We start from the raw sequence: 16,832 nt of genomic DNA, 5'->3' as shown, positions 1-16,832 counted from the left end.
TTCCTGGTACTCACTGTACCTGGTACAGAGTATTTGAAATGATAATGATAGCGTTGTGAATGCTAATGCGATTGTACAGCCTTGGTTATCACTAAAGGTTGAACTACACAAGGCCCTGCTCTTTTAAGCCCTTCTATGATTGTCTGGTGCACAGGTGTGTGCTCATCTGGAAGCTCAAGTGCAGAGAGACTCCTGGGACAATGGATTGAGGTGTGTCTGGAGGTCTGGAATCACTCACCCTTCCACTACACCTGGACCTACTCTATCCAGCGCTCTGACACCAAGGCCCTGTTTCCCTTCAACACTCCCTTTGATACAATTCTATTTGTATTTATATATATATATATATATATATATATATATATATATATATATATATATATATATATATATATATATATATATATATATTAGCTCAAACAGCCAGCTGCCCAACGTTTCGATATGTTGTACAAGGGAGCCTGTGTTTGAATATATATATATATTGAAATGGTACTGTAACTATAGAGAGAGGCGGTACTGGTGAGCTGAGGGCTGCAGTATATTATATTGTTGAGAAGCAGAGCTGAGCGACTGTGGACTTAGAGTGTTATCGAAAACACAGTTGGCCTCCTGTCCTTTACAGGCATATACATCAAGGGCTGGTGACATCTGGGGGAACTAAATGGCAATGTTTTAAAGCTTTTGCCTTGTAATGCCAAAAACATTGAGATGTATGTTGAGTACAGGATCCCAAAGGGAGGTGATAAATTGATAGGTTATTATTCCCAGGACTTTTAAAATGAGATTTTTCAAATTGAGAGATTTTTTTCTGGCTGGTGAAACTGAACAGATTGACGGATTCCACGTATATATCATGTCCCATTCTTATGAAGCCTCGAATCTTTTAAAGGTAACAGGGAACTTGATTGGTCTAATAAAATGAAAGAATTCTGTTATAATTACTAGAGAAACTCATTCATTTTGTTTGCTTTGTATAATGTTCCCAAAAACCCAGTAAGATGGAGTTATGCATTTATCTACGGACTGAGTACCAGCTTAATAATATATTAGAAAAGCATTATAAAAGAAAAGTATACTCTGAAGTTCTGTAACACAGCAGGGAGGGGGTTAAAATCCTCCCGGTATAAAAAATGTGAGTTTATTGTTTGTTTAATTGTTTAATTATAATTGTATTGTTGTTTTATTATTAATTATCCCCTGCACCTGGCTATCATTGTAAATTAGAGCCGGGTGCAGGTTATTTAAAGGAAGCAGCCCGTCTCTTCGGGGCTGGTGTGTGAGGAGGCAGACTGTGTGTCGTAGTCCTGAACGGTACGATGTGTAACACTGTGTGTTTTGTTTGTCTTTCAGCCGGTAAACAGCCTAGCTGTCTGGTAATTAGTTTAGGTTCCCGTTTATGTTTTAGTTAGTGCTCGAAAAAGAGCTAGGTGTTTATTTTCTTTTTATTTATTTTTGTAAATATTAAAAGTGCACCAAGTGTTAAACGTCCAGTCGGTGTGTCCTGGGTCTATTTTTAAAGGGGCAACAAATGTGAGAGAGTGCAGCTCGATCACAGTACTTATATATGTATATTACTTTAACCTTGACTTGCATAAAGAAGGAAAAACATTGAGTGAAGTAGCTCACATCACTCGATTTTCAAGGTGTGGTATCCGAAGCATAATCAACAATGACAGAGAAACATCATCAGTAATTGACAAACCCAGGACTGTGGTTTCAACAGTTCAAAGGTCACTCTTGAAATCAGGACTTAAAGGATGTGTTGCAGTAAGAATACCTCTGTTAAGAAAGAGGAACAAGACTAAATGCCTAAATATGCACAAGAACACAAAAATTGGACTATGGAACAATGGTCAAAGATGCTGTTGATGGACTGTTGATTTGATGGACAATGACACCTGTGCCTTCTGCTAGTTCTGTTGTCAATTCAACGCTTATTTCTATTAAGGATATTATCTTCAAATATTGTTCATCCTTGTTAGACAGCTTTTTGGGTCTTCCAGTCCTGGGTTTGTCAATTACAGATGTTTCTCTGAACTTGTTGATTATGCTTTGGATACCACACCTTGAAAATCGAGTGATGTGAGCTATTTCACTCAATGTTTTTCCTTCTTTATGCAAGTCAAGGCTGTTATAATAGTAGAAAACACCAGTGGAGGCTTTGAGTAAATTGTTGCAGCACATAATGCATCAGATTAGAAAAATCCAACATGTCGAAGACTTTTGCACAGCAATGTATCAAGTTATACCTCCTTTCAAATATATAATTTAAAACAAAAATATTATACAAGTACCAGTATTAAGAAATATAGATATGATACACTGCACCTTTTTCAACATGCTATTTTTGTGCCTTGCAGAATTTACAGGAGAAGCCTATAGATCTGATATTTTCAACAAGGGCTTATATGGTAACAGCCTTCTCGGATATGTAAAAACTATTTTTAACCTTTACTGCACATTGGACAATCTCACTGAATTGTCTCAAAAATCTATCAAGTGTTTGGTTTCAAATGTAGCTAGTGGTACAGTCCAAACTTCCTTGACTGACTCTGTAAGATCATTGTTGGATTACAAAGGAATTAAGTTTTGACGGACAGGTTTTACAAGCCCATGCATTTTGTAGGCCTCGGTATTTTAGAGTGCCACCAATTGGAACCACTTTCTGAGTTGCTTTTTTACAACAAGAAATGGGGTCAAAGTGCATTGCAATATTTATGTTTTTTGCTCCGCTCTTAAAATATAGAGTTTCAAAGCAATCTTTAAAGAGTGCAGTGCAGGAGGTCCTGGCTGTCCACAGCACCTCTGCCACGCTTTAGGAAGTGAGAACACGGGTCTCGCTGGTGAGAGGAGGTTAAGCACCTTTTATTTTCAGAGTGACAATTACTGCAGGCTTCATACCATCATGAGTTTACGGTCCACAGCCATGACATTTGGAGACACCACCACTAAAATGTCTTTCTGAAATCACCAGATTCAAATGGTATAGTTTGTTTCTCCTGGAATCTGGATTCAAGTGTGAACGTGGTACTACAAGAGCTCTGAAAATACAACAGGCAATAAAAATCGCAAATTAAGTTCATGGTGTAATTATAAATAATTATATTTTGCAAAGCATTCAATCTTTCTTTTGTGTGTCTAGTTAAGTGTATAAACAGCTTCTAATTTATTTATTTTTTTGCAATGAAATATTTATGTATTATGGTGTATATTACAGTATACACAAATTAAAGCCTAATCTTAAATTGTGATTAAATTGTAAAGTGTATTTTAATAAAATGTTCACATTTTTTTTGCACGTGTGACCAGCAAAGTAGTGCTTGTCAAAATATAAACATTCCACACTTTTCTCATTATGCAGGTCATTATGCAAACATTTTATTCTTAAATTATTTTGGCCAGCAAATTGACAGAGGGCTTTGTCCCTAGCATTGTCCTTCCTATATCATGTACGGTCCCTAATCCAGGTCTGTGCAGACATAAGATTCATGCTTTGTCAACCCCTAGCCATTCCCAAACTCCTACCAAAGATACAAAGAAAGACTTTCTAAAAGATTAAAGAAACAAAGTTACAACTGCAAATCGCTTTCTCCCAGCCAGGTCTCTAGACAAACTCTACAACTTTGCCGACTGTGCCGGGCTGCACCTCATTTTCGGGCTCAATGCCCTGCACCGAAACCCTGATAACTCCTGGAATGGATCCAGCTCCCTGAGCCTCCTCAAGTACAGCGCTAGCAAGAAGTACAACATCTCCTGGGAGCTGGGCAACGGTGAGTGCTATAGGGAGCAGGCAGGGAATAGAGTTGAGATGGGAGGTAGGGAATGATGGGAAATTGCATAAGTAAAAATATTCTTGCATTTTGCTATCAATTCAAAAAAGGTGAAGTTCGGCATCATCTCTAAGCTTCAAAAGAAACAATATTATATATATCTATTAAATTGTCTTAAAGAGCAGAAATTGCTTGGAACTTTGTTCTGCCTCCGATTAGTTAATAAAGAGCCTTATGCCTTTCAAGTATTGCTGCTGGATCACCCAGCTCCAGAATGTGTGTAACAGTCATTGCTTAATTCATTTCTGATGTCATGTTCTCTGTAATTCTGTTCTTCATGCCTTCTTGAATTACGCTGCGGGAAATAAGCTGTTTTCATCTGAATATACTGTTAAATTATTTTAAAGTGCAAATCTCCCTGCAGAGCCCAACAGCTACCGGGCGATGGTGGGGCGCACTGTAAACGGCAGCCAGCTGGCTCGGGATTACCTCCAGCTGCGGAAACTTCTGCAGTCAGTGCGCTTCTACAACAACCGCGCCAGCCTCTACGGACCCAACATTGGCAAGCCCCGGAAGCCCGCCATACTGCTGTTGGACAGGTGAGTGGTGCGAGGCTCAGGGGGGCACTGTGTGAGGACTCTGGTTACTGGATCTCAGCTGACAGAGAATGGTAACGCAGCGTTTGATCACACTTCAATAGGGAATTATGAAAACTTCTGCTGTGTAGAGAGTTCTGAAAAGTAATTGTATGATGAGCAAAACATTGCTTGGAAAGGAATGTATCATTAATGTATCACTTTTTTTTTGCTATTATACATCCTGGCAAATTCCTGTGTGCTGTTCATCTACTTCTAAAGAGAGTCAGTGGTTCCTTTGTGTTAAGTTTAAACAAGATAAGACTATAACTCAGTTTTTAGTCTTATGACCATTTTTTGTAAACCATATCCTGTATAGTCTCTAGTTTCAGTCCTTATCTAATCAGGTGCTTCTGCAGTCTTTGTTTGTCAGGGGGCCTCTCTGAGCTGTTCCTGCTTTAGGTAGCACTCGCCTGAGAGGAAATGTTTATCTTGCATCAAGCCAGCCCTTAATCCTGAGAGAACCTTGCAGATTAAACACTCTGTCAGCTAAATAAAGTGTCCCTTGATTAATAACGTGAAAGTGCGATTTTCCACCTGTGCTGGGCTTCACACAGACTGAAAGCACAGGATCTGTGCTGTCTCCTACCTCATAGCCAGCTATAGCTTAGCCTTATCTCACTCCAGAGATTCTAATTGGCTCTGCCCGTTGAAACGAATTATTTATGTGCAGTAGTTGTTTTTCTCCACAGTCATCCCTCTGAAATGTAACATCGCTTTTACAAGGGCTCACAGGCCAACACTAAAGTCTTTTAAAATCGAAATTCTCAAGATTCTGTAAAGGCAAAGTGATAGTCCTTTTGAAGTTATAACTACTTGAGAATTTGCAGTGATCTTAGGACACGTGTTGTACTCTAGCTGTGTCAATAGGTTGATAGATAAGGGATTAACCCTTTAACCTATTAAGAGGTAATGACAGACATGTCAAGGTAGTTGCTCAACAATATTTCCAAAGTGGCATTGCCATATAAATCGGGCATTTCCTGAGCTGTATCCTGTGCTCCCTCAATGAGAAATGTCCAGGCAAATTGAGTGCCTATAATCTGTAGACATGGGGATTTGTAGTGAAGTATTAATTCAAGGGGGAGTAAACAGTCAAGGCTACCCTTTCATGTCTTTCACATTTGGAGGGCTGGGTTCGAAGTGATCAGAGTTCTGTGGTCTTAGCCTAGCTCCCATCTTCACATCACAAAACCACCTCACAATGGTGAGAGGGCTACAACTGACTGAAGATAAGGCCAGCTTTTTGTGTCAGCTGGGTTTGTGGAGCTGTAAAGAGAAGCACTTATGGAGAATGTAGCTAGTTCTTGTACTTTTCATTGTCAGTTCACGTCTTTTGTCCACCAGTGCAGCAGTAAGAATGTCAGCGTCCAGAATGAGACACTCGGTGCAGAATTTAATTGTCACTGATTAGTACTCAGTTGTAAACAATGAGGGAGGACAACTTGTCTTGTTTTGAAATCAACACATTAATGAATGGATTTATTGAATACCTGTCAATAAATACTGCTTAAAGGCGATCTTGAGTATGAGGAACAACTCTATTTACCTGAATAAACCCCTTGAGATTAAACACCTCGGGCCATATTTTCAAAGTGTTTACTCCAGTTTTTAATGAACTCCTATTTTTTGAAAGAGGTAAAACATAAAACACCCGCTACTTTTACAAAACTAGTACCAAACCACTAAGTTATATATTTAAAGTCCTCTTACTTACTCGCAGTGTGTTTCATTTGGTCACATTAACATGATTTTTTCTCCTTTTCAAAAAAGTTGATTGAAGAATGGAGAAAACACATTGAAAATATGACCCTTTGTTTCTAATGGTCTCCAAATGGAGCAGCAGTTTGCATTCACACCTCACAAATCTTACAACCACAGCACACAGTGTATCCACAGCAAAACGAGTTACTAGGGAAAATAAAATGTTTCAGATACTCACTGACTAAAGCTCTAATCAACTGCAGAATGGTGGCATTTTGTAGAGACAATGTGAAGTCAGCCCAGACTAATGCAGCTCAGAAAGTGGTGAACTTTTTTTTTTATAACATTTCACTCAGGTGTAATGACAGGCAGTGGTGTAGTCAAGCCAGAACAGATCCAATACTATTTATCAGAGAGCTTCGTTTTGACGTGTAATCTAAAGTATTCTGAAGAGATGGAGAAAGAAAACGCTATTTTAGTGGTGCTCCCCTACCTTCCAATTTAGGACTACACCACTGACAGGACAATAAACAATGCAGTAAATATCCACGGCATTATTCAGGCACAATTAGAGGGGAGTGCTTAGAAGAAGTGAGAGAACTGCAGCCCTCATGTGGGAGAGGAACACTGGCACAGTTGACTCTGATTAAGACTTGCCTCCGTGTGTCAACTTGAGTGAGAGTTTTGGCTTGTTTAGTTGCACGTATGCATGTGTGTGGGTGCGGGTGTGCGTGTGTGATTCCGAGCTCCTGCCCAGTAAAGCTCCTTCATTAATCACAGGCACGCTCTGCAATTAGTAATCACCTGTGTAAATCTCTCATCTGCTCTCCCATCGCCGGCCAGGGGCTATAGATCACAGCCTGACAGTAAGAATGCACCTGCTTCAGCCATAAGCCAAAATGCTGCCCCATCTCTGTGTCTCCTGACTTTACAGCAAACATACCAACATTCTTACCCATTTAAATCTTGAAGAAGGGAGGTTACTATTCTAACAGTCTAATTAACAGACTGGAGTTGTGTTTGTTTAAGTGCAATGTCTTTAAACTTTGTTTTTGAGTTATAGTGCTATGGGTCTGTGATCTCGAAAGAAGCATAATTTAGCCCACATGTTAACTCTGAGGCGTTACCAGAACAATGCACAGACATCGTTTTCCTTGTAAATACTTGACATTTCGGTTAATGTACCATTTTAAATTGTGATTAGCTGCTTCTCCAGGTTTCTGGGACTTTTATTAATCCCAGGTTTAAGGAAGTATTGCATTTAACAGTAAATTGTTCACTCTTATATTTTGATGCTTTATTTTTAATTAAACAGTGAAATTAAATGTTTTGCAAACTGTGATACCAATATAAATGTGTCTATCTTTTATAGGCATAATAAAGTATTATGTAAAACATAAGATACACAAAATGTAATTCTATGATTTTTGTATTTGATTAGTCGGTCTGTTTAGTAACCTGTAGTTTTAAACAGTATTCAAGTGGTTGCCATCCAACAAGGGGAGCGAATGCATAATCACAGGCCCTGTGCTTCCTCAGTGATAACTCCTACTGTACTTTTTAATCACTCTGATAATATAATGACAGAACCTGCCATTAACAGAAGTCCAGCTAAAATGCAGTCCAACTACATTTTGCAGTTACTAATAATCCTCCAATAAGTGCTCACTACAGCTGTATTATATTTATTATTTTGCTCCAGAAAATCAGTAGATTTGAGTTTTTGTTATCTCCAGGGATGCCAGATTTATGGTTACAGCCCTGCCCCTGTCCAACACTCTTACAGTTACACAGCTGCCTGCCCCTCTTGCCCCTCTGTGGGTTTGGTATGGAGCACATCTTGACGGGTGACCACAAATGTTTAGAACTGAATCTTTTATAAAATGCTGATGCCACCACTTGCTGCTACCAGTTTATGATTAATAGCAAAAAAGACAGAGTGAACATAAACACAAGACAAGCGAGAGAGGGAGTGGACAGGCTGATTTAGGAAGGCTCGGGCCCTAACATGGCTGATGGTTGACCAGATATCAGTGAGTGTTTAATTATAAGCTGTGGGTCCATGGGTGTGAGCTGATAAATGGAAGAGTATTTCTAGAGCCTTTCCTGGAAATATTTTCCAAATTAGGAAATTTCTGCCATGCCTGTCTGGGATGTGATCCTAACACCTTGGTGAATAACATCTCTCTCTCTCTCTCTCTCTCTCTCTCTCTCTCTCTCTCTCTCTCTCTCTCTCTCTCTCTCTCTCTCTTAGAATTATACAGCAAGTAGTATTATTAGGTTTTAGTGTCTGTGTTGTCACAGAGAATAAACACCTGATAATTTGGCAGTGCTGGTACCAGCAGATGGAGTCTGGGGTTTAGATTTCCAACAAAAAATAATATATAGTTTCTGTCTGCCACTAGGAAAGCATTTCAAATCAGTCCCTTTTGAGATGGCAATTTGTTTGGAATTTGGAATCTATCAGCCCCAAATAAGATGAACTCTGCATCTACTCCTTTAAATATCATTCAAAATATAACCTCTTTTTCATTTCCTTGTCAGGTTCATGAAGACTGCAGGCTCTGCTGTAGATGCAGTTACATGGCAACAGTAGGTATTCTGCATTTGTCTTATTTGTTCCTTTTAATGCAATATTTTAAAAGTAGCATGCATTCATATGCTGGAGGGAGTTGTGACTAGCATATTTTAATAAACAATAGTGCAGTGTGTTCTCACACAGTAATCTTTTCAAAGGGATCTGATATACATTTCTGTAAATTATTCAGAAGAAGCTTATAGAAACAATTCTGAGGTTTGGTATGAGGCATTTAAACAAAAGCTTCCCCTAAATACATAATCATAATGTGCATTTCCACAGCTTGTTCTGAGGGCTAAAACCAGATAAGCAAGTTTATTTGAACTGTGATTTGAAGATGATTTGAAACTAGGCTGTCAGAGCTAGTGGTTAGGAAGTTACTGTACCACATAATCACCTTACAGGAGACATACGTAATTCAGAGTTAATCAGAAGCGTCACCTAATTCTAGATGCTGAAATGAGCGTGTGTATTAATCCTTAACAGACCAGGAGCAAGAGGTGACTTTTTTTATTTTATTTATTTATTTATTTATTTTTTTTTTGGGGGGGGGGGGGGGGGGGGGGGGGGGGGGGGGGGGGGGGGGGGGTTTACATCTGGTATTGCATTGCTTGAGGGATTAGTTAAGCACCTGGTGTTAATGATGCTATTATCTCATTATCTATAATCCTTAACCTGTGTTTATGAACTTTATTAGCTGCAATGGTCTGTGCAGAATTGCTCCACTCAAATCCTGTTGCAGGGAGACAGGGCTTGTGGGTTCAGTTCTGTGCTGTCCTGTGGAACAAATGGGGCAGAATTAAAACACAGGAAAAAAACCCTTTACAAGCTGGCCCGGTCCTTATAAATATTCATGGGGTTAAAGGATTAGATGCCAAAATGTTCATTTAATTAATCTGAATCCTTTGCTATTTGCTGCACTTGTCTCATCTTCTACTCCTCACGACAGTAATATGTGACAGAAACAGGACATTTTCAAAGCAACAGCTTCATATGAAAACTATCCAACCGAGATAATTGCATAATTCTGAGGGGACACAGCTATTGGAAGTAAGATCCAGCTTAACCAGCTAAGAGCAACAAGCTATGTCTCATTCTGAGATTCGCCGGTGATGAGAGCCATTAGCACACAGTATGTTTTAGCAAAGGACACGGTCCATGTAAAAATATAACTTGACCTTCTTGGATTACTTAACATTATTATACAATCTGGATGATAGGGGTGCCAAAAATATGATCACATATCTGTCAAAAGTAATGCTCAAACAGATGTTTATGAAGCAAATTACTTTTTAAAAGAATCTCCTTTTGGATTACAATATATTCCACAAACAGGCAACACAGAAACCAACAAGAGTGGAAGTTTATTATACAGGACAGATAAGGTTATTTGTAGAGTCATTTCATTCATTAAAGAGCCCCAGCTGTAATAACACTCTATCTTGGACTGGCCCGATGACATAGTTTCAAAATGAACTCGAACTTCAGAAGAGTCAGAAAGACATTCCAAGCAGAGGCAGCTCAGAATCAGCAAGCTTAGTGAAATAGGAGTCCTAATAGCAGGACGCTAGTACAAACTCACAGAACATTAGAAAAAATGCACACTTGCAGCTTTTATTCGCTGGATAATGGGAAAGGATATTTAGAATCTTAAATCTAATCTGTGTAAACTATGAAGGACATGTGGGTCTTTCTTGGAAGTCCTCTATAATCAATGACCTTTATTCCACCTGATATTAAAAAAAAAAACATGCAAGATATGAATATGTTGAAAAATTGTGAGATTAGTCAAATTGAAATAGTTCTGTTTGAATCCTAATTGATCTTGTGGAAATAAATGCAGACTAAGATGCCGAAGATATTTAAATGATAACTATATTAAAGAAAACAAGCATGGCAAGAGAGCCTAGGGCTTCAGCCTTTCAATGGTTGCCCAAAATGAAACCTTTTCCATGTGCCAGTTTCAGAGGCTGCTTAATAAGAGAACTTTAAATGTATTCTCAGTGGCTGATCATCTGCATTAAACACTGCCTGACTAATAGGCTGAGTTATAAAATGCTGCTGAGTGCACGCAAGATAGGTGTCAATCATGCTGCATGTAACTGATCTGCACACAATTCCAAAAGAGGAGCCAGAGGGCTTGTTTTTTCAAACGGATCAGAAAGACTTGCAGGACTAATCCTTACAGGGCTTTCTGATTCACTATAAATAAGTTAGACCCCCACTGACAATACATGTATACAGAGAAATTCAAGCCCCAGACATAGTCCCTTTATGATCTAATAGATGTGTTCTGATTGGTAATGATCTCTGTCTTCCACAGTTATGACATTGACGGGCGGGTTGCCAAGGTTGCTGATTTCATGAAGACTCGTCTGCTGGACACTCTTACAGAGCAGATCTCCAAAGTGCTGAAGGTGATCTGAGCAGGGGGTGGATAAGGGGGGCAAATACACTTTTAAGATATAAATCACAGTGTCTGAAATATTTGTAGTGATATGATAAGTGTGTTAAAGGTTTTAGGCAGATACCTCTACAGTTTGTTAAGGAAATGAAAATTTCAACTTTATTGTGTTCAAGTTCTTATCACCATCCATCCATTATACTATATATAATGGAGAATGTGTTTTCTAGAATTCTTGATTGTTGTTTCTGCTTATTCACCAGGCTTATAAACTAATGTCCTTCTGAAAACACTGCTAAAGGCTGAATTTCTAAAGTGAGGTTATTTCACAATTGACCACTAGGGGTGTGCCACTGATGTAACTGTGGCAATTGGAAGTTAGCATGCAAAATCTATACAAAATCACAATTATTGAGGGGACGGAAATCACAGCTGTTAGGATAATCCAACCAATTGCTTGTCAACAGACTTTTCTGATGGACTAGTTTGTTTTAAACAACAGAGGACAGCAATAGAGAATGCTAGGAAATGACACACTGTCAATATGAAGATGATATAAAATATCCCTTTTACATGGAAAATAAGTAAAGGGAAGGTATTGAAACCACTTGACAAGGAGGAACATCTTTCCAGTTCAGCCTCGGGATACTGTAGGTCTCCTTGCAATCTTTGGGATTGAAACTCCTGAATGCACACAAAAAGCGTCCTTTGTGTGGAATGCTTCAGGATTAATTGGTTACAATACGTATATTCTATTCTCCGCACATGAGAGAGATCGAGGGGAGTGTGCCAATAGGCCATAGTGGCTGTTTTGATCTTTCGACAGGCTAAATGTGCATTACCTTTTGGCACAGTAAAAATTACAATACTGCAAACCATGCCACATTGGCAAACTACAAATTAGTAGGTGATTTTGGCACACCTTATGGGCAAGTTGATCATAAATCTGTGTTACACTCTTTTGGTGTGCAGCTACATCGCTCAATAATAAACTGTTACTTCAGTGAGTTATGGGAGGTAGGTGATTGTGCCAAACATTTAGTGAAAGCATAAAATGGGATTTCCTTTTTATATTTTTGGTTTTGAATATGAAGAATGTGAATGTGCTGTACTACTTTAGGGTTTTAAAAAAAAAACATGTAAGAATGTTTTTAAATGTTTTAGTACAGCACAGGTGCTTTTCCTTTTGGTTCTGATTAGGTAGAATTTAGAAGAAACTAACTCAAGCAGACAAAAGTTCCATGCCTTCATCAGTGTGCTATTACAGATGTCAATACTGCAGTATCTTGTCTAGTTCAACATCTGATTGCGTGCATTTTCAGATTTTTGGTATTGTAAATGTAATTGATAACTCGAATACACTCATGGTTTAGCCTGCATACATCAAAGCATGAGGGACAAGGGACAACATTGTACTACAACCAGGAGTGGACACAAGACAGAATACGGATTGAGTGAGGGTGACACAGTGCTTGACAAACCCCTGCAGATAAAATTATTCCCCAGTAAAATGGTGGTATCCCAAAAAAGTGACATTTCCACTGCGTACTGATCAGTTTACCATATCGCCAATTTATTAATGTTATAGGACTTTTACAGTATGTGCATTATGTATTGGCGGAAACCCAAATTATCATATTAATAACCATAATGGCATCAAACTTCTTAAAACACAACCGCAGGAGTGGTATCCTATTTGGCATGGTACTACTGAGCCAACTTAAACTCTAGAAAGCAAGCCACGGGCCAGAATCAGTAGTTCATTTGTGAGCTTTAGAAGGACATTGCATGTTGCCACTTGGGTAATAAAAAAGGTAGGTAGTACCATAAAAAAAGTTGTAAATTCTCCCGAGTTGTAGATGTGGCCTTGTGGTGCTACTGGTTAGCCAGTGCAAGTCAACCTTGCCTTCCAGCTGTGTGTTATCAAAAGCCCATTTCCAGCCAGGGGTCTTCAACCACAACCAGCATCTCTTAGCACCACACAGTGGAAGAACCACAAAGAACTGGAGATGTGGGAGAATATTTCACTGGAGCAGTAATACTATTTTAATGTTCCGTCCCTCCCTCCTGTCATTGCCCACAGGCTGTGAAGACTCATGCCCCGGGTAAGAAGGTGTGGCTTGGTGGAGTCGGGCCAGCCTGGACCGGGGGCACCAACAACCTATCAGACACTTACGCAGCCGGCTTCCTGTGAGTATTCCCTGTCTAAACAAACTGTTATACTGGACTGCCTCCCTGTCTCTGCCAGAGTACAGCATTTTAATTGTAGCCCCTATAGAGTGCTTTCAGTGCATTGAAGCAACTATCAGCTTGAGCAAGGTGAAGTGAGTGACTGCAATAGGCTAACACACCAGCCATAAGCTGTTTACCATTTACGAGGTAATTTTGCAATTAGCTTTTTAAAGTTTTAACATTGAAGTTGTCTCTCTCTTCCTCCCCCGTCACCCCGCCCCACCCTCATATTTTCCAGGTGGCTAAATACACTGGGATTGTCTGCAATGCAAGGAATTGACGTTGTCATACGGCACTCTTTTTTCGATTATGGGTACAATCACTTGGTGGACCAGAATTTCAACCCTTTACCTGTGAGTTTCAGAGCATCAATATCAGTGTATGAATTCCAGTCTGCGATTGCTCAAGTCTTTTTGAAATACAGAACACTGATCAGTTAGAACATAAGAACATAAGAAAGTTTACAAACGAGAGGAGGCCATTCGGCCCATCTTGCTCGTTTGGTTGTTAGTAGCTTATTGATCCCAAAATCTCATCAAGCAGCTTCTTGAAGGATCCCAGGGTGTCAGCTTCAACAACATTACTGGGGAGTTGATTCCAGACCCTCACAATTCTCTGTGTAAAAAAGTGTCTCCTATTTTCTGTTCTGAATGCCCCTTTTTCTAAACTCCATTTGTGACCCCTGGTCCTTGTTTCTTTTTTCAGGCTGAAAAAGTCCCTTGGGTCGACACTGTCAATACCTTTTAGAATTTTGAATGCTTGAATTAGGTCGCCACGTAGTTGTTGTCCTCACTGTGCTCTTCTTGTCGGTTTTGGTATTATTTTTCATCCTCAAATAGTTTGAGATCAATATCCACAAAGAGCCTAATGAATTAACTTTTATTAAGGGAAAAGGGGAAACCATGTGCCAAAATGTTTAAAGCTGGCACTGTAATGACTAACTTAAGACCAGGAACTACAGTTTGAAAGATCAATGCCATGTTTGTATGTCTTCAGTGACGTGACTAACTGTGCGATTTTGGATGCTTATCCTTGGGTAAAAGACGAGCATGCTTCAAGCTGTTAGGTTGAACAGTTGCAAAGTGAAATAATGCTCAATATTAAGGTTCAGAGTGAAAGTCTGACAGAAATATGAATATGAGGAAGGAGAATCCCTTCACACCTTGCCTTTACTAAATCCAGACATTTTATTTATTGATTGAAGTCCTGTTTAACTTGGCATAGAAAAAGATACACCTGGAACCTTCCTATATTCATTATGAATCTCACAGACCATCTCAAGTTTATTTTCAGTGTTCCTTCTCCTACCGGTAGATGCCTGCTCAGCTTAATAAAAAATGAAAAATCTAGGTACACAGATAATACCAGTAGTAATGTAATAAGTTCAGTTTGATGCAGTCACCAAATATTTCTGGTGATTCTGAACTGTTTCACCACCCCCTGTGAAGTTTGCAAAGTTGAATTCTGTGAGATTTCCTCACTTTTGACATGCAAGGTGTTTTTTTTTTTTTTAATAGTCAAATGGCAACTGTAAGTTAAGATGGTGCTGAAGAATTGAGAACAGAGTGTGTTAGTACTCATGGTTCAAGGGTGACAGCGCTAGGTACTCATTATGGTTCAAGGGTGATATTCCGCTCAGTCCTATCTGCTGAAGTATTTGGTTTTCATTGATTCTAAAGCCTCCCAGCAGAAAGCGCTAGAACTCTGCAGGTGGAGCTGGTAGTGCCCTGACAAAGCACAGTGAAAGAGAGCATGCTGCAGGTTAGTGCCCTAACAAAGCAAAGTGAAAGAGAGCATGCTGCATGTTAGTGCCCTAACAAAGCAAAGTGAAAGAGAGCATGCTGCAGGTTAGTGCCCTAACAAAGCAAAGTGAAAGAGTGCATGCTGCAGGTTAGTGCCCTAACAAAGCAAAGTGAAAGAGTGCATGCTGCAGGTTAGTGCCCTAACAAAGCAAAGTGAAAGAGTGCATGCTGCAGGTTAGTGCCCTGACAGCAGAGTGAAACAGAACATACAGCATCCCTGAATCTCAGAACTCCTGACAGTGAAGCCTGGCCCAGCCTTTTGGCTCCTCTGGCACCTTGCGATTTTCCCGTGGGAGCTATTAGCTGAGATGAAAGCAGTTTAATGGTGTTGACTGCAGAGTGAAACATTAGCCCTTTGTCGGCAGCCCAGGTCAGCCCCCCTCTGCACATGTCCTCCCTATGTGGAACAGCCAGCTGCTGAGAGACATGCAACCCGAGCCTCCATTGCACACAGGAGGGAGCCATTCCAGTCTCTGCAGCCCCACGATTTACCACGCTTTACTGTTAGACAGCTACAGTGAAGTGCGCCTCAGCATTAACCACTAGGACTGCTTCCCAGTCCTGTAATCCTAACCTGGTACTGCAATTCTTCATCTTCTCCCAGCCTCTAAGTGCCTAAGCTCTAAAGATCTGGTCACTCTGCCTCCTGGTCAGGTTCCACATTGTCATCATTCACTACACGACTTTTAAAAACTGTTTTAAATACTGGATATCTAGCAAAAAAGCCAACAAAAAAACATTAACTTTATATAATTTTTGTAGAATAAGCAATTTTTTTTTTTTTAAATATAGCGATTTAGTAGGATCAATCACCATAGAAGGATGACTTCATTTGATCTTTATGCTTTTTTTAGACTCCAATTTTTTAAATAGACTTCAGTAGACAATCTGTATTTAGAGTACAAAGTCATTTTCAGGAGAAGTGATTTGGAGTAGTGTAAGGACTTGACGTACTGTAGCCTTACCAAAGCTCCTAAAAATAATTACAGTGTGTTTCTGATTTTATTGACGTGTCATAGGGTTTAAAAAAAAAAAAAAAAACATTTCAAAAGTATTACGAAACTTGATGATCTGATGATGTTTGTTCCCTGGTATCCAGCAGTTCAGCAGTTGGCAAGCCTGGTGTTTTTGCACTACAACTATCGCCCCCTACCAGGATCACAATGCTTTTAACATAGTTGGGCATCTGTGTGAACGGCCATGCTCCCCACTGCGAGAATTCGCAACAGCCTCAACCTGTCAGCCTGCCTAGAAATTTATAACCCAGCTCCATCCCCTTAATCCCTCGTGAGAAGAGAACAGTCAGGACGAGTCCCTCTCTCTCAGAGCCTCGGGCCCCACAATCCAAACCCAGCGGCTCAGCTAGCTACGTGTTTCTTCTTTTATTAACGGGGTGACAACAAAATGCTTCCCTGTATGCGATGAAGGGAATGTAACACCTGAAAATCCACAAATTTGTTTCTTTTGGATTTTTTTTAAGGTGGTTCAGAATTTTCTGTAAAGTCTCTATCCGGTGGTGACAGCACTCATGAACTTGTAGGCAGGCAACAGTGTTACAGATAAATCGAGATGCAGGGATTGATTTACACAGGTAAATAAAGTATATGCAGTAAATTCCAGTTTTTATTGGGTACAGAGTGGGCGGGCCATTTGTTTTGCATTATAAAATCCAATGAGGGAGTATACAAAGCGATAATAAAGTCA

The 16,832-nt window shown here is 39.6% G+C and overlaps 1 protein-coding gene across 2 annotated transcripts in view; it reads left to right on the top strand.

The window, feature by feature from the left end:
• LOC121325173 (inactive heparanase-2-like) overlaps nt 1–16,832 on the top strand; it is a 63,489-nt gene that overhangs the window by 31,475 nt on the left and 15,182 nt on the right. For both annotated transcript variants that reach the window (XM_041267491.1, XM_041267492.1), the window contains exons 4-9: nt 3,600–3,773; nt 4,198–4,372; nt 8,657–8,704; nt 11,014–11,107; nt 13,178–13,284; nt 13,565–13,679. In XM_041267491.1, coding sequence (XP_041123425.1) covers nt 3,600–3,773; nt 4,198–4,372; nt 8,657–8,704; nt 11,014–11,107; nt 13,178–13,284; nt 13,565–13,679 — 713 coding nt within the window. The remainder of the gene's footprint in view (nt 1–3,599; nt 3,774–4,197; nt 4,373–8,656; nt 8,705–11,013; nt 11,108–13,177; nt 13,285–13,564; nt 13,680–16,832) is intronic.

The sequence above is a fragment of the Polyodon spathula genome, chromosome 13 (assembly GCF_017654505.1).
Source record: "Polyodon spathula isolate WHYD16114869_AA chromosome 13, ASM1765450v1, whole genome shotgun sequence".
NCBI lineage: Eukaryota > Metazoa > Chordata > Actinopteri > Acipenseriformes > Polyodontidae > Polyodon > Polyodon spathula.
Note: the sequence above shows the minus strand (reverse complement) of the source record. Positions and strands in the feature narration are given on the sequence as shown.